At 38.7% G+C, this 26017-nt stretch overlaps 7 protein-coding genes and 1 long non-coding RNA gene across 8 annotated transcripts in view; 3 read left to right on the top strand and 5 right to left on the bottom strand.

Annotated features, from left to right (window-relative positions):
- LOC149091456 (uncharacterized) overlaps positions 1-26017 on the bottom strand; it is a 125583-nt gene that overhangs the window by 93591 nt on the left and 5975 nt on the right. The window lies entirely within an intron of this gene.
- LOC108650254 (uncharacterized) lies at positions 789-1786 on the top strand. Its single transcript, XM_030383899.2, has 2 exons — positions 789-916; positions 970-1786. Exons 1-2 carry the CDS (start codon positions 848-850, stop codon positions 1636-1638), a joined length of 738 nt encoding a protein of 245 aa, XP_030239759.2. The 5' UTR covers positions 789-847; the 3' UTR covers positions 1639-1786.
- LOC149091459 (uncharacterized) lies at positions 1804-3792 on the bottom strand. Its single transcript, XM_089258756.1, has one exon. It carries the CDS (start codon positions 3632-3634, stop codon positions 2057-2059), a length of 1578 nt encoding a protein of 525 aa, XP_089114882.1. The 5' UTR covers positions 3635-3792; the 3' UTR covers positions 1804-2056.
- On the bottom strand, positions 4083-6917 carry LOC108650255 (uncharacterized). The gene is made up of 2 exons (XM_089258755.1): positions 6788-6917; positions 4083-6725 (listed from the first exon to the last, which is right to left on the bottom strand). Exons 1-2 carry the CDS (start codon positions 6801-6803, stop codon positions 4207-4209), a joined length of 2535 nt encoding a protein of 844 aa, XP_089114881.1. The 5' UTR covers positions 6804-6917; the 3' UTR covers positions 4083-4206.
- Positions 8597-9623, top strand: obst-G (obstructor-G). Its single transcript, XM_018099376.3, has 2 exons — positions 8597-8730; positions 8793-9623. Exons 1-2 carry the CDS (start codon positions 8617-8619, stop codon positions 9573-9575), a joined length of 897 nt encoding a protein of 298 aa, XP_017954865.3. The 5' UTR covers positions 8597-8616; the 3' UTR covers positions 9576-9623.
- LOC108650257 (uncharacterized) lies at positions 10002-12331 on the bottom strand. Its single transcript, XM_030383892.2, has 2 exons — positions 12201-12331; positions 10002-12131 (listed from the first exon to the last, which is right to left on the bottom strand). Exons 1-2 carry the CDS (start codon positions 12226-12228, stop codon positions 10039-10041), a joined length of 2121 nt encoding a protein of 706 aa, XP_030239752.2. The 5' UTR covers positions 12229-12331; the 3' UTR covers positions 10002-10038.
- LOC108652182 (uncharacterized) lies at positions 14795-16580 on the bottom strand. The gene is made up of 2 exons (XM_018102283.3): positions 16422-16580; positions 14795-16354 (listed from the first exon to the last, which is right to left on the bottom strand). The coding sequence occupies exons 1-2, from the start codon at positions 16444-16446 to the stop codon at positions 14862-14864; spliced, it is 1518 nt and encodes a 505-aa protein (XP_017957772.1). The 5' UTR covers positions 16447-16580; the 3' UTR covers positions 14795-14861.
- On the top strand, positions 21200-23704 carry LOC108650259 (peritrophin-44). The gene is made up of 2 exons (XM_030383883.2): positions 21200-21879; positions 22513-23704. Exons 1-2 carry the CDS (start codon positions 21873-21875, stop codon positions 23565-23567), a joined length of 1062 nt encoding a protein of 353 aa, XP_030239743.1. The 5' UTR covers positions 21200-21872; the 3' UTR covers positions 23568-23704.

The raw sequence follows: 26017 nt of genomic DNA on the forward strand, positions 1-26017 counted from the left end.
AGTTCCAGTACAAGTAGCGCGGGCAGCTCTTCACAAAAGGCAAATAGTCGCACTGTATGAAACGCGTGCAGTCTCCGGGATAGGGTATAAAAGTGCCCTGCTTATCCTTACACAACCCATTGAAATCTTCCTCGCGTTGACTCGGAAATTTCGAGCAATTGCTCAGCGCATTGGTGTCACAGCGTTGCAATTGGGCATTCCAGTAGGATTTGGTCGGACAGTTAAGTGCTCGTGTCTGATAATAGCGATTGCAGTCACCTGGATAGGGCTTATAAGTTATGTCATCTCTCCGGATGCCATTCAACTGTTCTGCTGAGCTGAAGCTACTCAAAACAGCGAAAGCACAGAAAATACAAATTTTGAGCACTGGGAAAAGAAATTTTATAAACTGACTTAAAATAAAATAAAATACATTAACTTACTTCTTACTTCCTCGGATGGAAAATGAGAACTTTGCAGCTTTATCAAAAGCTTTTATACTAGAAGGTCAATTGAGTGAAACGCTCATAGTGCTAAAGTCAGTAATGCTCTCTAGATAAAATATAGATTAAATGAATTATGTACATAGCCAGAGCTTGACCGGTTAAGTGGATTTGATTTAACTGCAAATATGTGAAGACGAATTTGAAAGAAAAATATATATTTGAACAGCACTTGACCGAGGAATTTATTTGTAGCTAAAAGCTAACTAATGAGCTTAAGCAGCCATTGACAGAAGAAACACTACAGATAAAGCTTAATAAAAGTTTGTATAAAAAGACACAGTTCAGCATTAAGATCATTCAGTGCTTGCTACTAGGCTTGGCTGATACGATCATTATATTGCTCAGTCCTTTCTCTCGTGACAATGCAATTTGCGGTCCTCATATGCCTGCTTGGCGTTACCTTAGCAACTGGTAATGTGGGCATTGGCTTGGTAAGTGTATCCCAAATAGCTCGATGTCAAGTCTTTAATAATTGCATCTACAGCCTGTCCCCCTCGAACCGCCCATCGAGATGAGTCAGTGCCCCGCCTACGACGATCCCAATCACATTGTTATGTTTGCCTATCCCAACGACTGCCGCAAGTACTACGCCTGTGTAAATGGCCTGGCCTATCTACATCAGTGTCCCGAAAATCTCTACTGGAGCCAGCTGACGTATCGCTGTGACTACAGGCAGTACGCCAAATGCGAGAATATGCCGTATCCGGAGCAGACGCAGTACAGCGCCTATCCCGGCGATTGTGGACGCTACTTTGAGACGCGTCTGCTAAGCTGCCCGAACAACTATCACTGGAACGATCAATATAAACGCTGTGATCCGCCACAAATTGCCGGCTGTCGGCCAACACCGCCTCTTAGCACCCAGATACCATTTGAGCCGACCGCAGCAACTCCGCCAGCCGTAATCAAGCCAACGATTCAACCAGAGCACAATGCACCCATTGATCCGCAAAGTCTATGCATTGCCGCCGCTGGCCAACTGACCTATCTGCCATATCCCGGAGATTGTCACAAGTTCATTCAATGTGGTCCAACAGCCTCGGTCCTCACTTGCGCCATCGGCTTGTACTGGAACCGCAGCACCCAATCTTGTGGCTCATCCCAAATCGATTGCCAGCCCTACGAGCTATCATACTTCTCCAAAGAGGTTTGATTACATTTGATATACTTACTGGATTAACTGAATAATTCATAAATGTTGACAAAGAATATACATACATATAATCAAATATTAATCTGTAATCACTGCAAACTACATAAATTCAATAAAAAAGGTTTACTCGAAGTTAAAAGAAAATAAATTTGAGAGTTTTCTAAATTGTTGATATCTTTATTATGCATTTTTTTTTTATCACTGAACATTTGCATTTCTAGAAAGATATCCTAACAAAAGTAGCCTTGTAATTAATTTTAATTCCCAATCAGAAGAGTCCAACCATATCCGGGATTTTGAATTAACATCCGACAATTTTAACTTCCATCAAGACATGAATATTCAAGCCTGATCATAATTTTTTTAATTTTCCTATAATCAGTTCTTGAGCATTCCACTTAGGTTTCCATGTTTTATCTTATGCAATGCAATTAGCCAGCTGCGCATCCGTGCAGCTCATGACAACTAGGTTAAACTCCTGTTTATCTGGACAGTCGTAGCCCACAGCTATGGGATCTTGGCATACAATATATTTGGAGCAATTATGCGGATATGGAACTAATGAGCCTTCAGGTTTACCTTCACAGATGTTACCAGGCGATTGATTGGACTCTGTTGTTGTTGTTGTTGACAGAGGTAATTTGGTAGTGGAAGTCAAAGGTGTGACAGTTGTTGCAGTCATGGTGCAGTTGGCATACCACGGAGCCATGCAGCGCTTGAGTGCAGGACTAAACTCTTGACCCTCAGCACAATTGAAGATCAGTGGATTGGGCGAATAACACTGAATGAATTTGGTGCAGTCATTGGGATAGGGCACCAGGACACCCTCCTCGACGCCCGCACAAGGATGAGAAGGATCGGGCTGTGATGTTGTCGTTGTTATTGTTGAAGCTGTTGTTGTTATTGTTGTAGTTGTCGGCAAAGCGGTTGTTGTTGTTGCAGTTGGGTCGTAACTCTGAAGGCAGGCGTCGGGCGCAACGGTTCTGTCACATTCACCACTGATGGGATCGTAATACTCGCCGATGCCGCAAACGCCCATCATATAGACTTTATCATTTATGCAACGAATAAACCACTGACAGTTTTCTGTGAATGGAAATGTTTGTCCTTTGCCATTTAAGCAGGTGTCAGGAGCAGGCGTCGGTGGGAGTGGCATCGTTGTGGTACCAATAGAATCGCAGTCACTTTGAGCCCAATCCACACACTCTTGCAGTGCTGCACTGAAGAAATATCCCTGAATGCAGTGGAATGCTATAGGCACTGGCTCTGCACAAATTATATATTTACTGCAATTATCTGGATAGTTAACATATTGTCCGTTTGGTACTCCGGCGCAGATCTCAGGATCTGGCTGATTGGTTGTTGTCGACGGCTTCAGTGTGGTTGTCCCTGCGGTAGTCTGTGGTGCAGTGGTGGTTGTAGTGATAACACTCTCCTGGCACGCTGTGGGCGATACGTTCTGCTCACAATTGCCCGTCGATGGATCAAACCAAGCATTATATATACAGTCAACAATCATAGACTCTCCGTCTCCCAGACACAAAATATACTTCGTACAGTCAGTGACTATTGGATACGAGATGCCTAGCTCCTGATCAACACAGCGATCTTGTTGCGTAGTGGTTGTTGCTACGATGGTTGTTGTTTCAATTTCCTGGCAAGCTGTCTTCGACACATCACGTCCACAATCGCCTGTCTTTGGATCGTACCAGGCGTTAACGGGACAATTCGCTTTGTAATATTGATCGTCGCCGAGGCACAAAATATACTGTTGACAGTCTTCAATATATGGAAAGGTTGTACCTGACTTTTCTCCCACACATTTCGTAAATGCTTCGGTCGTTGTTTTTGGATTTTGTGTGGATGTCAATGGTGTAGTAGTCTGATCACTATAGCAAACAACCTCATTGGGATCATCGCATACAAGTATAACGGGATTGAAAAGATAATTATCGGGACATGTCTGCAGAATACCTTGCTGTTCAATGCAGACCATGAACGCATTGCATTGGTCTATCACAGGAAACACACTTCCGTTGGGAACATTCAGGCATTCGGAGTCAGGGATTGGCTTTGCGCTACAATCAACTGAATCGGGCGTGTCACAAATCTGTAGATCTTTGTTAAATAGCTTCCCACTAGAGCAGTATTGGAGATACGCTTTCGAATCGATACATGAAATATACGCAGCACAGTCATATGGATATTCATAAAAGCCATCTGGCAAATACTTGCAGAAATCTGCTTCAACATTTGAGGCTTGTTTTTCGACTCGAATATTTCTAGTTGAAACAAATTGAACAGCAATCGCCAGCGATATGAAAAAGAATCTCCAGCTCCAGTTATAAGCTCAAAAGAGTAAAGCAAAAAGAATATCATGAGAAACAAGAAATTAATAAAGAAACTTTGTGATGTTGATACTATATTCTAAATACTAAATAATATTCGGTTGCCTTTTTTAGGCAGTTGCATAATTTATTTTCAGAATAACATTTCAATCAAAGTTTTTGGAGTTTATAGTTAGGGTCCCTTGTTTAAGAGTTCCTCGTTGATATATTTTGGGTTCATCTAGTGCTGAACACATCCAGTATTCTCGGGCAGATCACAAATTCCCTTCTGGCCATTGAAGTATCTGTCACCGCAGCTGACCTTCAGGGCTTGCTGGTGACGGCAGATGTAGTAGTCGTTGCAGCGCTTAGGAGAGGCCATAAGGAAGCCATCGGGCTTGCCAATACAGTTGATTTGAATTCCATTTTCGATGGATGAGAGGCCAAGCAAAGCCTGAGCCACTTCCTTCAAAGGACGACGGTTGGGTCGGGCACGAATCGGGTGCTTAGCACTCAGTGCTGCAATGCCTTTATTTGCTTTTGAGCCTGGGCACGGTGTTGTTATGATTGGAGCACAAGCTGTTGTCGTTGTGATGCACGGCGTGGTCAGAGTTGTAGGCGTGGGGCAGGTGGTGGTAGTGCAAGTTGTTGTTTTTGTTGTTGTTGTTGTGCACGTTGTTGTTTTTGTTGTTGTCGTTTTTGTTGTGGTTGTTGTGCAAGTTGTTGTCGTTTTAGTTGTTGTTGTTGTGCAAGTTGTTGTTGTGGTGCTGGTTGTCGTGGTGCAAGTTGTCGTGGTGGTGCTTGTAGTTGTGGTGCAAGTTGTCGTGGTGGTGCTTGTAGTTGTGGTGCAAGTTGTCGTGGTGCTTGTAGTTGTGGTGCAAGTTGTCGTGGTGGTGCTTGTAGTTGTGGTGCAAGTTGTCGTGGTGGTGCTTGTAGTTGTGGTGCAAGTTGTCGTGGTGCTTGTAGTTGTGGTGCAAGTTGTCGTGGTGGTGCTTGTAGTTGTGGTGGAAGTTGTCGTGGTACAGGTTGTAGTGGTGGTGGTCGTGGTTGTTGTTGTGGTTGTCGTCGTTGTTGTTGTAGTTGTGCAGGGAGTAGTAGTTGTTGTTGTGGTTGTCGTAGTTGTTGTAGTTGTTGTTGTCGTTGTCGTAGTTGTCGTGGTGCATGGAGTGGTGGTTGTTGTCGTGGTTGTTGTCGTTGTTGTAGTCGTTGTGCATGGAGTGGTAGTTGTTGTTGTGGTCGTCGTACTTGTTGTCGTTGTTGTCGTGGTTGTTGTAGTTGTTGTTGTGGTTGTTGTATTTGTGGTTGTAGTTGTGCATGGAGTGGTAGTTGTTGTTGTGGTCGTCGTAGTCGTTGTTGTCGTTGTGCATGGAGTGGTTGTTGTCGTGGTGGTTGTTGTTGTCGTGGTTGTTGTCGTGGTGGTTGTTGTCGTTGTGCATGGAGTGGTAGTAGTTGTTGTGGTCGTCGTAGTTATTGTTGTCGTGGTTGTTGTTGTCGTGGTTGTTGTTGTCGTGGTTGTTGTTGTCGTAGTTGTTGTCGTAGTTGTGGTTGTTGTCGTTGTGCATGGAGTGGTAGTAGTTGTTGTCGTAGTTGTCGTCGTTGTTGTAGTCGTAGTTGTTGTCGTGGTTGTTGTCGTGGTTGTTGTCGTGGTTGTTGTCGTAGTTGTGGTTGTTGTCGTTGTGCATGGAGTGGTAGTAGATGTTGTCGTCGTTGTTGTAGTCGTAGTTGTTGTCGTGGTTGTTGTCGTGGTTGTTGTCGTGGTTGTTGTCGTGGTTGTTGTCGTGGTTGTTGTCGTAGTTGTGGTTTTTGTCGTTGTGCATGGAGTGGTAGTAGTTGTCGTCGTTGTTGTAGTCGTAGTGGTTGTCGTGGTTGTTGTTGTCGTGGTTGTTGTTGTCGTGGTTGTTGTTGTCGTAGTTGTTGTCGTAGTTGTGGTTGTTGTCGTTGTGCATGGAGTGGTAGTAGTTGTTGTCGTAGTTGTCGTCGTTGTTGTAGTCGTAGTTGTTGTCGTGGTTGTGTTCGTGGTTGTTGTCGTGGTTGTTGTCGTAGTTGTGGTTGTTGTCGTTGTGCATGGAGTGGTAGTAGATGTTGTCGTCGTTGTTGTAGTCGTAGTTGTTGTCGTGGTTGTTGTCGTGGTTGTTGTCGTGGTTGTTGTCGTGGTTGTTGTCGTGGTTGTTGTCGTGGTTGTTGTCGTAGTTGTGGTTTTTGTCGTTGTGCATGGAGTGGTAGTAGTTTTCGTCGTAGTGGTTGTCGTGGTTGTTGTCGTGGTTGTTGTCGTGGTTGTTGTTGTACAGGGAGTTGTAGTATTTGGTGTAGTTGCTTTCGTGGTTGTTGGCTTTGTAGTTATTGGTGTTGGTGTGGTCTTGTCACCGGTGCATGGCGGTGTCGGTGTAACAATTGAGGGAGTTGTTGTTGGCTTATTGTTTTCCGAGCATGGTGGGCGAGTAGTAACGCATGGAGGTGTCGTTGTCTGGCAAGGACTCTGCGTGTCCTTAACTGTAGCCGCTTGACGATTTTCCTCGACAGTTTCAACACAGCCTGGATTCTTTAGTACACAAATGCCAGCTGTAATGTCGAAGAACTTGGGGCAAGTGTACTCCTTGGATTCTCCTCGATAACACTCAATGAATTTGGAACAGCTGCCGGGCACAAGAGCTCTCAGGCCATTTGGCTTTCCCTGACAGAATTTCTTGCCATACTGTCGATTATCCACGCTGGCGCCAAGTATGGTGCTTGCAGATACTGCTATGAGCAGTAAAGTTAAAGCTGCAAATTTCCAAAAACGAGTTAGCTCAACCATTTTGAAAAGCTGCATTCCGGCGGCTTACCATAAAAGTTACGCATGGCGGTTAGTTAGTAAGTTTGCTGGAGTCTCAAGTATTTCCAGAGCCTAGACAGTACTGAGAGTAACTCCTTGTCCACATACTCTTTTATACGTGTTGCAATAGTAACAAATTTGCCAAAAATAAACTTTTTCGCACTTCTGCCTCATTAGCAAAGTAGATTCCTGGCTCCATCCTTATCAAATATTGATATCGAGATCTTTATCATTATTTGTGTTCTCTCTTTGTATTTGCAATACCCTGTTTGTAAAGGTCACTAGAGCTTTGCCGTGTAACATTTATTAACTAAAGATATCAATTAAGTACACACGCTAGACTTACAGACATTCATTATAAATATTTTTAGATAAATGTTGTATATATATATAAATATATCTGTTTATCGAACTTATCATTATATTAAAGTTACAAACTTTATGTGTAGTATCTTCTAGTCCAGCGTCTCAAATTACGTGCACACAGTTGATTTCTTTATATCACAACATTTAATAATGATTATTAACCGACGACCTTTGCACGTTTTCAGAAATGTTAAATGATATTTTATCACGTAATACTTAAAATAGAAATGCATTAACAGATTAGATGTATAAATAAATTACACAAAAAAGGAAAAAAAAAACGTGCTGCAAAATGAATTAAAATTCTATTTTACATTTGATAACATATTAAAAGTGGCTAATTATCAAATTAATTTAATTAAAAAGTTATTATTTATTGCAAAGAAATTTAAATACAATTTATTGATGAACAATTTATTTACCTCTCATTTTCATTTTGTTTAAATTATAAATGAATATATATTTTTGTAAATATTATTTTCTTTTGGCACTTTGAGTTTTTTTAATCACGCACTTCCTATTGTATATTTTCCGTATTAATTTATTTAATAAAAATTGTGTTTAGTTCCGCGGCTTCAAAGCAACTGACTAATGTTATTTGAAAAATCTATTTTTTTTCTTTATTTCGGCAATACAGCTCCTAAGGAAACTGATAAACAGCCATTAATCATTAAGAGATATAAACCACTTCAGTGATAATGAAATACGCACGGATAAGACTTAAGAAGAAGTTCATTTAATAGTATCATTAAAAATAATATATATTTGGTCAAGGGTAGAAACTGAATGAAGCACATGTTTTCTATATTTTAATCAATATATTTGTTAAATTATTATGAGTCATGAATATAACAACAAAATATTTACTAAGCTCATTTAGAGATAGTTTGGCCTCCAACTTAATGAGGTCTATGATGTCGATATGATCACAAAGCTAAAAGCAATTAATTTTATGGTATATTTATTGAATGCGCATTTAAAGTATCTTCTTAGGCGGTATTTATATAGTTTTTCTCATACTTTCTGGCGGGTTTCAAAATATATTACAGCATAGTCTTAGGAGTTTCGTAAAAATCGATTTTTATCAGTCATTATGGAAATAGCGAATACTGTTGGGGCCAATGATTTCTTCATTTTCAAGGTCACAATTAGGTTAACATCAAGCTGTGAATTTTTAAAAATAATATACATAAAATACTTTATATTCCCAATACAAAAATATTTTCCTTATTATATTTATTTTTTGCATATTATATTGAATATTACATTTGAGTTGGGCGCTAGACTGTTTACCATTTGGAAACAAGTTTTTACATTTGTAGCGATTTAATCAATTCTGGGTACTTCTGATACGCAAGAAAGTTCGCGTATCAATCACATGTGAAACGGTGCCGATAATATTATCGCACTGTTCAATTTACATATTGACACTACATAGTTATTCATCATTCCGTCTATATAAAACCCGACGCGATGGCGAGTTCATACAGTTTATATGGGAATCTGATCATGACCGGAGTCATGAAGTTTCTAGTGACATTTGGGATAATTGTGATTATAAATCAAATAGCTTGCGCCCAGCTTAAGGTAGAATTTATAAAAAGCAAACCTACTTTTATATATATATATTATACGATTCTCTCTTACAGAATGATCCAGGTTTAAATACATCGATTTGCCAGGGAAAAAATGGCATTCTAATGCCCATGTTTGGCAAATGTCGGGGATACTATATTTGTAATGATGGGCAAGCTATAGCTGGATCCTGCGATGAGGGCAGTCGATTCAATCCTCTCACCTTGCATTGCGATGATGCGGATAATGTAATTTGTCCCTATGATATATCAGCTGATGACGAAGACGAATCGGACATGGACTCTTCCGAAGAAGATCAATTGGATCAGGATAGTGATGAGGTCGAAGATCCACCTATCATTACGAAGCCAGTGAAGCGACCAGCCAAACCGCTAAAGGAACCTTATCTGGATATATGTTCAGACAAACGGAATGGCGTAGCCCTGCCCAAAACAGGATCCTGCACTGAATACTATGTTTGTAAAGCGAAAAAACCTCAGCTACGACATTGTCCAGGTCGACAGCAATTTAGCTCCACTCGCAAGACTTGCATGAAGGCCTCGCTGGCCAAGTGTTCGATAACTCCAGAAGAACCCAAGTCAAGTCCCGCCATCACAGCCGGCTTCTGTTCCGATGAGAAGCAAGATGCTCTGGTGCCCCATAAGGACGATTGCAGTAAATTCTTGCTCTGCAGCAACATGATGTTCTTAGTTATGGATTGTCCGCAAGGATTGCATTTCAATGCCCAAGCCAAGCGATGCGACTACCCAAAGGTCGCACAGTGCAATATCGATAAAAAGACAACTAAGAAAATTAACCGAAAACAATTAAATAAGCGAAAGCTGAAAAAAGCATAACTCTAATCTTTCTAAATATATATGTTCTTATATCTGATGCAATATTAATATCCGAGACTTGTTTTACGACTGGTTCGTTTTCTCAATTTAATTAATAATAGTTAATAAGCTAAAATCAAGAACGACTTTTGTCGAATTTTATTACGATTTCTATTATTTATTATACTTTCTATCAAAATTCGAAAAAATTAATAATTGGTTTGTGGAATGCCCATATTGCTATCCCCTAATCCATCCATTTGTATGTGTGCTGGCAAACTCACTGCTTCAAATTTTTAATATATATTTCCATCAAGAACTAAATACATAATACCATTTTCAGATCATAAATCTTTTCAAAAATCTATTCACCAAATCATATAGCTTCTCGATTTTGGGCCATCTTAATATCTGGCCAAATATCTGTTGTAAAACTCAGAATAGACGTCTGGTAATGCTGCTTTAAATATGTTTATTACGAAATTTAACAGCCAGAATTCTCTGGCCAGTCACAAGCGAGAACCTGCTGGTTGAAAGCCAAGCCGGCGCTACAGGTAAAGGCAACCTCACACTCACACTGGCATACAATATAGCCACCGCTGCATTTATTCTTGTCATCGACTAACATGGTGCCATCGCGCTTTCCAAGACAACGACCCTTGCTCTCACAATAGGTGCCGGAAGGACCGGCTGTGGGTCCGCTTGGCGGTAGGCTACCATCATCGCATTGGACAACATCGGGATAATCGCATTCCTTGGTAATATTGTTGAACTGCAGATTGTTGGGACAGTTCTGCTGGATCACATTGCCATAGAGACATTGAATGAAAGCCGAGCAGTTCTTATCGACGGGTCCAATCCAATTGTTGGGCATGTCACAACATTCAGGATCGCATACTTTGGGAATACAAACACCGTTCTCATCAATAACGCAAGCACCCAGCGAATTATCGAAATAGGTTTGAGCAGGGCACTTTCTCTGGACAAACTTATTATCCACACACTCGTAGAAACCAGCACAGTTAGATTCATCTGGCTTAAGAACGCCATCCTTACAGGTTACTGAAACGCACTGACCATTATCCTTCTCGCACTGTTTGCTAGCTGAGTTCCAGTAGTCACCAGAGTTGCAGGAGGCGGAGACGTATTGTCCGTTCTTGCAGACCAGATATTTGGTACAGTCGGAAGCATCTGCCTGGGTATCTCCATTTGTGCATGGGGACTGAGTTACGCACTGACCATTATCCTTCTCGCACTGTTTGCTAGCTGAGTTCCAGTAGTCACCAGAGTTGCAGGAGGCGGAGACGTATTGTCCGTTCTTGCAGACCAGATATTTGGTACAGTCGGAAGCATCTGCCTGGGTATCTCCATTTGTGCATGGGGACTGAGTTACGCACTGACCATTATCCTTCTCGCACTGTTTGCTAGCTGAGTTCCAGTAGTCACCAGAGTTGCAGGAAGCGGAGACGTATTGTCCGTTCTTGCAGACCAGATATTTGGTGCAGTCGGAAGCATCTGCCTGGGTATCTCCATTTGTGCATGGGGACTGAGTTACGCACTGACCATTATCCTTCTCGCACTGTTTGCTAGCTGAGTTCCAGTAGTCACCAGAGTTGCAGGAAGCGGAGACGTATTGTCCGTTCTTGCAGACCAGATATTTGGTACAGTCGGAAGCATCTGCCTGGGTATCTCCATTTGTGCATGGGGACTGAGTAACGCACTGACCATTATCCTTCTCGCACTGTTTGCTAGCTGAGTTCCAGTAGTCACCAGAGTTGCAGGAGGCGGAGACATATTGTCCGTTCTTGCAGACCAGATATTTGGTACAGTCGGAAGCATCTGCCTGGGTATCTCCATTTGTGCATGGGGACTGAGTAACGCACTGACCATTATCCTTCTCGCACTGTTTGCTAGCTGAGTTCCAGTAGTCACCAGAGTTGCAGGAAGCGGAGACGTATTGTCCGTTTTTGCAGACCAGATATTTGGTACAGTCGGAAGCATCTGCCTGAGTATCTCCATTTGTGCATGGGGACTGAGTTACGCACTGACCATTATCCTTCTCGCACTGTTTGCTAGCTGAGTTCCAGTAGTCACCAGAGTTGCAGGAGGCGGAGACGTATTGTCCGTTCTTGCAGACCAGATATTTGGTACAGTCGGAAGCATCTGCCTGGGTATCTCCATTTGTGCATGGGGACTGAGTTACACACTGACCATTATCCTTCTCGCACTGTTTGCTAGCTGAGTTCCAGTAGTCACCAGAGTTGCAGGAAGCGGAGACGTATTGTCCTTTTTTGCAGACCAGATATTTGGTACAGTCTGAATCATCTGCCTTGAGATCTCCATCTGTACATGTGCAGGGAGCTACAGTAACGCATTGGCCATTGTCGTCTTCACATTGTTTGGTATTCCTATTCCAGTATTGACCGCTTGGGCAGGACTTAAGAACGAACTTTCCCGTACAACAGCCGTAGTATTGGGTGCAATCGTTTTCGTCGGGCTTGGTGTCACCGACTTCACAGCAATCATCATCGGCCACCACTCCCAAGACTAAGGTCATGGTAATGAAGAGGAGATACACTGCAAGTGGATAGTTGAATCGGCCATAATACTTGATATTACAGGAGAGAATGAATATTGTTATCTTACCAAAATTCAAGTTTCTGCGGTTAGCCATTTTCGCACTTTGCTAATTGAACGACTATTACCTAGGTAGAGAACTCGTCGACTGACTTTTTGTGGTCCAGGTCTCAGCTTTTATATTTTTCCGCAATTAAAATAATTAAATGCTTCTGCTCAAAAACGGATGCAGCTACCGACAGATAAAAGGGAAACCAGTGCTACTGATCATATCGAGCATACATTCGAACACAGCAAAGATTGCTTATCAAAATAAAAATGTTTAAAGAAAGTAGAAATTGATGAGTCAAGATAACGATATACATATCTCATTGACCCAGAAGTCAGAAAATAAGCATCACTAACAATTTCAGATGCCACTCAATATGCAATAGTCCAGAGTATAGCATACTCTAGGGCGAAAAACAAGGAAGTTTCCTATTCCGATTAAACCATTTTTTTAATAATGTATAAATAAAGATAGCTTATAAAGGAGGGCTGAAATTCATTAAGGAAGAAAACTGATCTCTCAATATTTTAAAAGCATTCGATTTGTCCAATTGTTTTTTTTTTTTTATTTAGGAGTATTGGAAATTATGTAAATTCTAATGAAATTCCTTAACGATTCTTCCCATGAATCAAGCATTTTTCTTTGTTTACATGTAACTTTTATTATATAGCTGTAAGACAAACATGAGTTTCTCTTGCAATTTCAATTAGATACTCATTTCGATGTCGTTTTACAATTATGTTTGGTATCCCCTACACACGCCTTGATTGTTGTATCAAAGTAAGTGCCATGGGCACATTTCTGACTCACGAATTGTCCCATCACACACAGAAAATAGGCCGCACAGTCTTGCGGATCGAGTTGAATATCGTTCTCCCTACATTCAGCCGCATCTGATTTACAAGATTGCATCGTGGCATTCCAATAGCTACCGCTTTTACAGGTCTTATGAACTAAAGTTCCACCGCAGCAGACATAATAGCTCTGGCCATCGTTGGGATCCTCCTGGGTTTCGCCCACTGTGCAACAGTTTCTGGCTAGCGATGCGATTGAGTGCCATAATAGAATGCCCACAAGGAACACTATATAATAAATTCAAATCCTTGAAATCTCCAAAAGCTTTCATCTCCTTCACAATTCACATGTATACCGTATTGCTGCTGCTGTAAACGTTCGAAGTACATTTGAAACTGTAATTAGTTTAAAGCACGAGTGTTTACTAAACACCTGTCGGTTTCTCTCACCTTTTATATTATTCGCCTATCAGAATTATGATTTTTTTTCCGATAATGGAGTCTGATAATATATTACACGACTGACAATATCTAGGGTGTTACAAGACTCGCCCGATATGCTGTAAATTATTTTAATTAATTGTTTACCTAATTGCTGAAAATTTCCAGTAACGTCGGTGGGCAATTTATGGTTTGTATTGAACTTTGTTACTACCCGGCAAGCCCCCATTTACCCCTTTCAAATCATTGAGTAAATAAACACAAAGAGCTTAATCGTAATTCATATGCAGTTAAAAGCTAATACGTTGATTGAAAATCTCTAGTGGCTAAGCAATAAAGCTCTTATCTTATCTTAATCATTATTAACGACTGATAAGACCTTGGGAAGATCCAAATAAACTTTTTATAATTTCTTGGTATTACCTTAACTGAAGTAATATATGATTAACTGTTCGACTTGCTGTTGTCTGACTGAACAATCACAGCTGGAGCTATAAGAGGACAAATATATATTCAAGTCTAATCGAGAATACCAAAAAAAAAAAAACCATATCAACTGAAAACGTATGATAGTTATAATTAATTACTTATCTTCATATTGATTATTTTTAATTATTATATATTAGTCACATTAATATTATTATTATAAGCGTCGAGCTCAGCTGAATTAAAGCAATTATATAATTGAATCGGTAACAGCAAAGAGATTGCGGAGGGAAATGTTCATTCGGACTTAGGAGTACTGCTACGGAGTACAGCTAAAGCACGGAGAGTAATACATACATTGTATATTGATAATAATTATAAAGATACCAATTGGAGACTTAGTAAATCGAAAAAGCAGCGTTTTGACAATGAATTAGTATTCTGCAGTCGGTAGTGCCCATTTTAACTGGATTCCATATTGTCATTATCATGATTGTTGATTGTTATAAAAAAAAAAAAATATATATATATATATATATATATATATATATATATATATATATTATAATTTATTTATATAATGTTCAATTACATAAACTAAGTATAATTAAATACTAATTATTATATATTATTATAATAATTAAATACTAATTATTATAGATTATTAGAATAATTGAATACTAATTATTATAAATTATTGAAGAAAATTACCAATCAGTTCACTGCAATGCCCTGCGACTGTCCAACTGGAGATTTGCTTTACCACTGATCAAGCGCTTCAAAAGATGAGATCGAACCTGCTCCAACTCAGTTCAAGCTCAAGAGCCACAAGCAGGGGCTGTAGATCTGTAAAGTATAAATAGAGAGAGACGAGCATAGCTAAGTCTACGCCGCTCAGCTCAAGAGTTCGAAGCGACCTCCTACTTCCAATATGTTGAGTAAATTGAAAGGAATTTTATTATTTTATTTATTTTTCATTTATTATTATTAGTTAGTTTATTATTAGTATTTTTCGTTTCATTAAAGCGAGCAGCCAGCTTTGTCGGGATAATTGCACGTGGACAATTTGGTATCCCAGTAGAGGCCTGGCGAGCACTCCATGGGCACTTCGCATTCGCACTGGCAGACAACATAGCCGCTGCAGCTGGTCAGGGATGGGAAATAGGTGCCTTCGCGCTGTCCCAGGCAACGGCCGCTGCTTTCACAGGATATGCCCGAGGGACCGGCTTCCGGGCCAGTTGGTGGCGAATACGGCCAATCACATTTAACATTTTGGGGATAGTCACAGATCTTGGTCTTGGCGTCATAGAGCAAATTATTGGGACAGATCTGCTCTATGGCACAGTTGAAATTACATTTGTAGAACTTGTTGCAAACACCGTTAATGGGGAAGAGTTCGCCCTCCGGCTGGTTCTGGCAAATAGTCTCGGTGTTCGGGCAGACGACCTCTGGCACATAGCCCGGAGCGTAGTCGCACTGATCGGAGGTAGCATTGTAGATCAGACCATCGGGACAAATGACGACGCTGCTGCCGCTTCCGCCCCCATTACCACCACTACCGCTGCCGCCACTACCGCCATCTGTATTTGGTACATTATCCCAGTCGCAGACCTGAGCCGCCTCATTGAATTTGGTATTCGCATCGCAGGGCATGGCAATGGGGCACTGGCACTGGCAAACGAAGTAGCCATTGGTATCCGGATCAGCAAACATCTTACCATCCCGTTGGCCGGCGCAAATGCCCTGATCACTGCAAGTGGTGCCCGATGGACCCACCACCTCGCCATCATTGTCATCCGTGCTCGCCGGCGTGCAGTCCACGTCCCACGGATAATTGCAGATGCCCTTAATGGGATCGAAGTAGAGGCCGCTGGGACAGATCTGGTCCGTGCAGCAGCCGTGATTGCATTGAACGAACTTCGTGCAGACGCCAGGTATCTGCAGCAAAGCTCCGTCCGGCTTATCAACGCAATCCGGACGCTTGTCGGGGCAGAAGCCGGGTACGTCACCACCACCACCGCCTGGTGGTCCCACCGGACTATCGGTTGGACCAGGACCAGGAGAGGGCTCCGTATTATAGGTAGTCTCCCCCTCAGAGGTCGTCTCAACGGGCGTTGTCTCTGTCACAACTATATCCGGGCTGCTGGTGGGGCCGCTGGGCTTCGTGGTACTCTCCACCGGCAGACAGGGCGTAGTCTCCTCCGGCTTCTCATCGGGACACTGCTCGGCGCAACAGGTGCACACACAATCCTCGTCGGCGACCGCCTTGCCGAACAGCAAGAGGCCCGTACAGTCGGCTCTCCACTGGAAATCGCATTCACCCAGTTCCGAGTTGAAGTGCAGGCCACGTGGACAGCGGCGAATCTGGGCGACCTCACGATCCTCGCACACCGCAAATCGAGCACAATCCAAGGGCAGAGCCAGACGCGTTCCATCCTCCGCATCGGAGCAAATATTCGCCCACTGCGCCAGCGTGCTATGGACCCCAATCAGCAAGAGCAAGCCGATTGAGACTGAGTGAGGGTAAATCACGGAATAAATGTATTTGAATGAATGTATTTGAATCCATTTGTTATTTACCAATTTCTTTCTTGAATTTGCACATTTCTCCTCGCCTGAACTTCGAACGCAACTAATTGCCAGTCGAGCTGGCTCAGTGGCATTTATGGAAGTGGAGAGCAAAAATTTGGGCAACAAATTGTATTTGTATTGCCCATATAGTATATCAAATCAGTAGTCAATCGTCTTGATAATACCAATAAACGTATTTACCTCTTGATTAGTTCTCTTCGCCCTGTTATCAGAGGCGCTTGGGCCCGCTGCATGCATCGCGTGTGTAATTACGCACTTGTTGCGGGATCCCAAAGTCTCTTATCAACAAACAACTATCACTGTTGAAAAATAGTAAAACTTCTTCAACTTGGAGCCATGCTCAATATTCGCGAAATGCCGACACTCACAACTTGTTGAGCGCGTTAATTTCTATTCTTCCTCCAGCGATAAGGCAGCTTTCTCACTCTCTAGCTATCTCTGTCTATCCCACTGTCTCGCCTCATTGATATGAGGCACACACTTAACGGGTTCATTCATTTGGCAATTGTTTAACATTCTTTTGACCATTAACTCCATTGTTCAAAGGCACCGATTGCAATCTCTAGGCAAGTAAAGACATGGGCGTATTTAACTGGTCTTACGCCTTTTTATTATGTGCACTACAATTAGAACATTATTACAAGCACAAGTATTGAAAGCTGGTCGGCTCTTCTGATTACAAACGAATCGTTGACTAACTAAACTGATTATGTGATTATATATTATGATATATTTATATAATATATATACAGTCGACGGCTTAAGTATGTTGGCATAATAAATTTATTATTTTTATTTTATTTTTTTCCACAGAAAAATAATAATAAATTATATAAATAAATTCATAAATATGTATAAATTAAAAATAATAAGAAAATAAATTTAAATTAAAAAAAAAAATGTATTATTTAAAATAAAATTTATGTTCATTAAAAAAGGTATAATGGCTCTTGTGTAATCAAATATAAAATATGTTTTATTAATAATAAATAAAAAATAAAAAATAAAAATAAAAAAAAAACCTAATAGAAATATAAATAAATTATTTTCAGCAAACCTTTTCAATTGACCAAAAGTATGCAAAAGAAATAAACTTTTTGGGAATTATTTATATGAGTTATTAAATATATTAATTTTATAGCATACTTTTTTAATTAACTGTAAGGGTGTCTATTTCCTTAACTTAGTACCTTTCACAATATTTATCGCTACGTTGACGAACAACTCAACTAGCAGCAATGCAGTGCGCGTGTCTCATTATCAACTAGCAAAAAAAAAAAAAAAAAACATTGTTAAATCCTTCGAAATGCTATTTTTGTTTACCTTCGGTATGCCAAATTCATTTCAGCAAACTCTTATTGTTAATTGGCTTGCAAGGCGTAATTGCTTGCTCTGATTGCTCTGCTGTTCATCAGTTCATCAGTGGATGCAAATGTGAAAGTTTAGTTGCCTGATAAATATTGTAGCAATCAAATATTGATTTCCTTAGGGCTTCTGCAACACTTTCAACATTTCCGCAGCGCATTCTTCATACAGAAGTTTCAGTTTTTGTGTGGTATAAAGGCAAGTGTATGTGAAAGACTCACGACATTTCTGATTTGAAATTCATCATAGATTCTTGTAGCTATACTGCTCTAAACTAAGACCAAAACAAAACCATTATGCTTTTATTTCCCATTGTCAATGGATTCAGGGCATAACAATGTAATCAGAGAAAAAAAATAAAATTAAGCCGAAGGCCTTAGTAGCCAGCGCTTTAGTTGTTAAGTTAGCTTATAATTTTAATTATAGTTAAATATTAAAAATAAATCAGTAAATAAATAAATTTGGGTACAGAAGAATCTCTCGGATTATCAACGAATACGGTTAGTCTGTTGAGGAAGACAGTAATTTTATTATTTCTCGTTTAAGGCATTCTTCCCATATAAGTTTGGGCATCATATATGTAGTATATAGACAAACAGATTACAGATACTAAGAAAATGATAATATATACATATATATTATGTATATATTTGTTATATTTATATATATACATATATACTTTTTTTAATTTTGCATTATTCCTATTACTATTATATTATAATTATTGTTAATATTCATATAATAATAAATTCCCTTTTTCAATTGGCTTAGAGCATACAAATAAATAAATATTCTAGGACAGGAATGCCTAAGTACAGTGAGAAAGAAAGAGAGATCTGTTTAGAAAATACGTACATATATATTGATTTATGGCAGTTACTGTTACACTTGTTTTCAAAAGGTAGTCAATAGCTAGTTCCTATATAAATATACGTTTTTTTTATAAATAATATATAATATGAAATGAGGTTGCTCTATCTACAAACTTATATTCACTTTAATTCCTTAAAATCTCGGATATCACCATGAATATGAATGTAATTCTAATAAAATATCACATAAACTTCCAATTTGTATGCTCTCTTCTCAAGCATTCCATTCCTAAAGGGTATTAATACGTCTGCTTGACACAGAATTGCTGCTGCCATTGAATAACAGTTTGATAGGTAAGCGATATTTGCACAATTAAGACACAAAGCAAATACATGGACAAAAGCAGATGTCAACAGTATATAGAGAAAAGAAATCGCACATATGTATGTATATACACATATGTACATATATAAGGTATGACATGTACTGTTAGCTATAAATAATTATGCACCTTGATGCACAGCGGTGACTGCGGTGAGTGGCTTCCTGCTTTGGGTCGAGTTAGATGGGATCCGCATTTGAAACTGAGACCGAGACAATTCTAATTATTTCTTTTAGAGAAACATACGCTGAGGTACGCTTGAATTAAATTACACCAATGCAAAGAAGACGCAACTAAGCCCTCCAGAAAGAGTAGAAGCTGCAGTTGAAGAAGAGCAACAAATGTAAATAGCTTTCGGGGCTAGACGCATGATGGATTTGATCCATGGCTGGCAAAAGTTCGGTTTATGGGTATACATTACATGGTAAGTGTTTGTTGTGCCCTATGTAGGGTATGCGCAACACACATATGTACACACATATGTATGTATAGACAGCTATGCTTATGCATAGCGAGAAGGAGGACACCGGGTCCAGCAAGGGAAATACGAGTTGATCGACGCACAGTCAGAGCGCAAGGGACAGGCGTACGCTCGGGTCTATTGTAAAAATCTTCTCAGGTGTAACAGGTTTCTCAGATTTAAGCGCGACGCAGCGCCTGTCGCCCAAACAGTCCTCTGTGACACGTTCGCTCGTCTCGTTATCAGTCGTGATCGCGTTCGCTCCAAAGAGAAAAGCAAAAAAAAAAAGAATGAAATATACATCTAAAATGAAGTAGTGCCTAGATAATATTATCTACTATGCCACACACCCATCAGTCATCAAACACCACACCAGTTCAAATTGAAGAACTGAGATCGATTGGTGCATAGATAACGCCCAAAAAGTCATTTCATTTCAATTCTAGCACCATTCGAAATCAGTGCTTTTTATTGGAACCGATCAACGGTGTATGGGAACAAGTGTCTCAAGTGATCTATGAATATGTTGCAAAAGAAAGTTCAGAGCTATCCACGTATATCAAAAATACTAAATTATATTTATCTGCTATTATATATATTTACATGTGTATATTTATGCTTGCTGTCTCTCTTTTTGTAAGTATGTGAGCCGAGTTCAGGTTCGGAAGCCCCCAAAGTGCAGCGACATTTCGCATTAACTCGAACAGCAAATTGTGATTCACATTATATGTATATATAATATAAATACATATCTATATCTATACTTAAGTATAAATAAATATATAGAATTTTTACCTCGAGACTTACATATCACATAGAAAATTTCCCATTTCTGGAATGTGATTTCTTTTCACTGATATTATTTTCTGTTTAGTTTTGAGCAGCGCCATAAATCGAGATATTTACGAACTGATTTCGTGTATAAAGCAATAATTTAATGACTCAATTGTTCAATATAATATATATAGTGAGTTCATTTCAAGGGTTAATAGATGGTTAGGAACAAGGTATATTAGCTATGTGTATTGCTTCCTCAACTGAGTAGCATACTTTAATAGGGTATATATTTTATTCGTAAATAGTATTTAAAATTTTAAATTAAAACTGTCGCGAAAGAGTTATGATAATATAAAATTTTATTTGCAAGCAATAACACCAAAATTATTTAAAATGAAATTCATGCCTTATCAATTTATTACAATTATTTAAAAAATCCTAAAATAAAAAAATAACAGAAATGTAAATTCATATAAAATATACCAACAAATTTTTTTTATTTATATCAAATTATTTTTTTAAATATACCAAAATTCACAGACAAATAAATATTTAAATTAGGTATACATTAAAACATTTTAATTATTTTTGAGACTTAAACAAGTAAATAAGTACGTAAATGAACTATTAAATTTTAATTTTAATTAAATAAAAGTATAAATATTAAAAAAAAATAAAAAATAAAATTAAATAATAAAATGACCTAAAAATTTTTATAATTATTGAAATAAATAAATACTCATATAGTTAATTTTTTAATTTAATTTAATTTATAAATATGTGCACAAAAATAAAGAAAATACAATAAACAAATTTTAATTTGTTAAAAAACAAAATTTTAATTTTAAAGAAATACCAATAACAGTTAAGTAAATAAAAAAAGTATATATATAAAATCTATAAAAATTATAAAAAATATAAAATATATATAAATTTAAAATACATATTTATATACATATATACAAATGTATGTATGTATAAAATAGCCTTCATTAAGTTGAACCATTCGCTTACGTGCTCGGGCACAACGTCAACATCCTTATCACCTGAAGAGACACATGTAGTAGCTTCACTAATTGAATTATTTACACCTGTTATTAAAGGCGGCAGCAATTTGAAAATAATTATTGTGAACCTTTTATCAATTATTTGGCCCCATTGTAAATCAACTTTAGCTAATAATAAATTAGGACAAACCAAAAACGAAAAAGAAAACCAAATCGAGCACAAATTAATCATTAAAAAAAAAACACATGTTTCAGCAATTTGACATCAAGAATTCCCAAAGAGAGAGATACTCCTCAGTATCATTTCTTGGGATTTTCCAGCGATTTCCAATAACTGATCTCGTAAATATTTCTAGCTAAAAATAAGACGTAAACTTTTGCAAATACTTTAGAGACATCTTCGAACATTTTAGTAATTATCTATCTCTCTCTGGCTGGGGGGCGTTCGTCAGGTGTGCATGTGACTTGTCGAATCTTATCTGTTGGGGTGAAACAGTAATTGCTTTCGCATAATATATAGCCCCAAATCGATCTACTGTGCACCAGCTGTGTGCGACTATATAATGCCAAATATTCAAGCGCCGTCAGTTAGTTAGTTGACTTTGTTTACTGTACGCAGAAGAGGCGCTTGAGACATGCAAGGTAAATCGATGGTGATTAAAGTGAATATTGGTAGCAGCCAATCGGAGTATAAAGGCTTTCTTCGAATGTATGTAGCAGGCAGAAGTAGGCGTGGCAGTCGTCATAAAGTATATATATTCGAGATCAATACGTGAAACTTGCCCTTCCGTACGTCCGTTCGCAATTTCATCAATCCGTCCGTCTGTTCGTGCCGTTTTTTCCTTCGTTATTACATCCGTCAGTCCGTCAGCCCGTTCATACAGTCGTCCGTTCGCCATCCGTCCTTTTTTACCGGCTGTCAGTCAATCCGACCATCCGTCTATCCGTCTAGCCGTATTTTTCAACGCGTCAATCTGAGAGCCTATACAAGCTGAGAACTCGACACTTTATTTGTTGCTCTTATAATACACGTTGGAATTGATAAATACTCTTGTTTTAGTGTTATCGATTATATGCCCTATTATAAACTAGTTATACAACATTATATCCCGGCCATCTATAGAGCTAGAGTCTCCCAAATGAATGAATATAGATTCATGTGTAGTATATAAAATTATGATATTTGTTATATTTTGGATACCTCCTCCGAATTTCACACAATTCGGACTTTACTTCTTTATTATATACCAAGCTAACTGCCTTAACTCTTCACAGAGTGGCTGCTGATAACGCTGCTGCCGCTGCTGTTGCTGCTGGCGTTGGCCCAGCTCAGCTGGCAAAAGGAATACCTGAACGATGGCCGAGACATTTGTCGCCTCTTCGCGGATGGCACCAAATTGCGCAAGCCGGGCTACTGTGATCGTACAATCATATGCCAGAATTCCGTTAGTACACCAGGTCAAATATGCCCAAAAGACAAGCCCTTTTTCAGTTTGGCCAAGGGCTCGTGCCAAAAGACGCCGGAGACCACGGACACGTACTGCAAATCGCCGTGCTCGTCCAAGACCACGGGCTATGTGGGCGACAATTTCAACTGTGAGAATTGGTATTACTGCGACAAGACGAAGGAGATCGGCAAGGGTGTCTGTGACCATGGCATGTGGTTTGATAAGACGACCAAGATGTGCGCCTATCCCCAGGACGTACCATGCGATGTCACCTTCGAGCTCTGCCAGGTGATGCCGGTGGGCGCGGAGACGAGGGATCCATTGAATTGCAACAAGTACTTCACATGCAAGGCGGGCAAGAATACGACAATCGCCTGCCAGCCTGGATTCTACTATGATGTGGCTAAAAAGGGTTGCATGGAGAAGTCTTGGGTGGCGTGTGAGAAGCATCCGTATCCGGATGAAGTGTGCGGCTCCAAGAAGTTGGCAAAGCGCAACAAATTTGTTGCCGATGGCGCCACATGTCGGGGCTATTATTATTGCCGGGACTTGGGCTCAGGTGTGCCGGATCCGGATCCCGTCTGGCATCAATGTCCCGTGGAGACGTTCTTCAATGAGAAGCTGCAACTGTGTCAGGATCGCTCTTCACGCCGCTGCGAAGAGGATCGTTGCGATGGCCGTGAGTCGGGCCGTGAGCTGGCCGAGGATCTGGGCTGCCAGCACTACCTCGAGTGCAAGAACGGTGCAATGGTTGCCAAGAAAAAATGCGAAGATGATATGTATTTCGATGTAGCTACAAAACAGTGTACCACAGAGAAGAGGAGCTATGGCATCTGCAGTGATTCACCAGATCCATATGATCCCGATAATTGGGCTAAATAAATTACTCAGAGCATTCGCTAGCAATATAACTAATTAGGCATTAAGTTAATTTACTAAACTCATTTAAATTATTTACAAACAGCAGAGCTGAACCTGTAATAAAATTCTTTTGGCTGTTAATATTTACAAAAACAAAATATGTACTAAATTACTCAAAAAGGTTAAAAGCAAAATGGCAGCTATTCACAATAGTGTTGCAAGTGCATGAAGCAGTTCAGATAAATGTGCAAAGCAGTTTAGGCAAATTGAAATGTGTTGCACTGCTTGTTCTAAAGATGCTGCTGGTGCTAGACTTGAACTGCTTATATTGACTTTTGGCGCGTTTATTCGAATTGGAATATTCTTGAGCTTTTACGTATAATATACAAAAACTATTCAATTTATTCATTTTAGCTATTGCATATAAATGATATGTGAATATGCACATATGTAAGTATTTATTTTTATTTAAGTCACATATGTTAACCTATAATGACATTTGAGGCTATTACACTCTGAACTATTGACAACGCTTAATATATATACCCTTACTATGCGGTTCTCTTACAGTCGAACAGACCTCAGAGACATTTAGTTATCTTACTTAGTTGCTTCATATTTAATTATATGCAATATCTCTTATTATATTATGCATTTATGACATTGCTCTTTGCTACAAATAAAAATTTGTTGCTTACGTTTATTGTTTTTTAAGACATCTGGATTAATTTTTGAGAATCGATATATTAAAATAATATTGTTTTATTTTGTTTATTTATTTTTTTCATATATACATATAAATTCATATACGTATATGTATATTATATGTTTTATATCTTTGAATAATTTTGCTAAATTTATATACATTGCTAATAATGTAAATAATATATATTATATGTAAAAAATTTTATGGGTATTGCATTTTATATTTTATTATTATTTTATTCAACCTTTTTTTTTTTAAATTCAGTAAAAAATAATTTTAATTTATTGCAGAAATGCACAATAAATTCCTAATAATGGGCAGCACTTCCCATTCCACTTTTCCTGCTGATTGTTTTACACTGACCCAATGCGTTTTTGGGTATTTTCGCATGCCACATTCCCGCCCCGCTGGCAACCAAGGCAACTGTTTGTGGAATGGAACATTGTGGAGTAATTATCTGCCAGACGGAAGAAGCTCCAACTCCGTTGCATCCAGAGGGTAGTTCAAGCGCCCACACCCAGGCGAGAGAGAGACAGACAGAGAGAGGAAGAGAGAGAGAGAGAGCGAGCGAGCCTGTGCGAAAACTCCATTTTGCAGTGCTGCAGGCTGCTGCAAAATTTCGCTTTTTTCCATGTAGAGACTTTCCCTGTAGTTTTCATTTTAGACTTCGATGTGACATGAAAAGCAAAGCGAGAGACAAGAGCAAAAAGAACTCAACGTGGGAGTGTGTTAGTAAGGCTAATTGGCTTTGATGCTGTGTCTGACTGAGCGGCAATTTTTTCAAAAACTGAATAAAAAGGAAGAAGCACACAATTAACTATTTTTTTTTGTTTCTTATTGAAGCGACATACAGCAAATGTGAAATATAGAATGGGAATTTGATGGCTGACAATCATTAAAATTTAATTAAGTCATAAATTAAATGGCATAAATATTTTTTTAATCATATAATCAACCAATTTTATATGTAAATAATGAATTAAATGAAATGAATAAAAAACTATTTTAATTGCGTTTTTTTTTTTTATTATTTTAGAGATATTTTTAAAAATAAGAATGTAGTCAAATTTTATTAAATATTAGATTTATTTGTCTTTGTAAATATGTATATATTTCTTTTATTTTATATTTATATAATAAATCAAAATATATATATATACTTTACTTAGCGAAATTTTTTAATATAATGCAATAATATTACAATAAAATTTAATAAAATATAAAGTTGCATATTAAATTTTTTTTTTATTTGTTTTCTTATTTATTTAATTTTTTTTTAACATATTTTTTATGTTTTATATTTATATAACAAAATTAAAAAATATATATATATATTTTTAGCTTGAAAATGTTCAGTTTTGTAATTTAATTTTTTTGTAAATAATAATTGTTTTATTTTATATTTATATAATATATATATATATAATTTTTTTAAGTTCCTCCCCTTCTAAGGCTGTTTCGCTCCATGAAAACTGGAGCTCATCCGCATTTACCTTGCTATATATATTGCGAACCAACTTAATATAAGGCTTCAAGAAGTAGTGGAAACTGTTCCTGCTTGTGAATCTATTTCCGTTGCTCGCTCTCTGCATTTGCATATTTGATATAGCCCGGGGCATTATCTCTAATCAGGTCAGACCGTCTGTGGTATGGTCAGAGCTAATAATAAATCCCAAATGGAGATAATCGCCTTTAAGCATAACTCGTTTATTAGAGTGAAACTCAGCTGCAAATAGAGCTGAGGCGGGTCTTGACTAATGCCTGG

This window comes from Drosophila navojoa, chromosome 4, assembly GCF_054131105.1.
Source record: "Drosophila navojoa isolate 15081-1374.11 chromosome 4, UAZ_NAV_1.0, whole genome shotgun sequence".
Classification (NCBI taxonomy): Eukaryota; Metazoa; Arthropoda; class Insecta; order Diptera; family Drosophilidae; genus Drosophila; species Drosophila navojoa.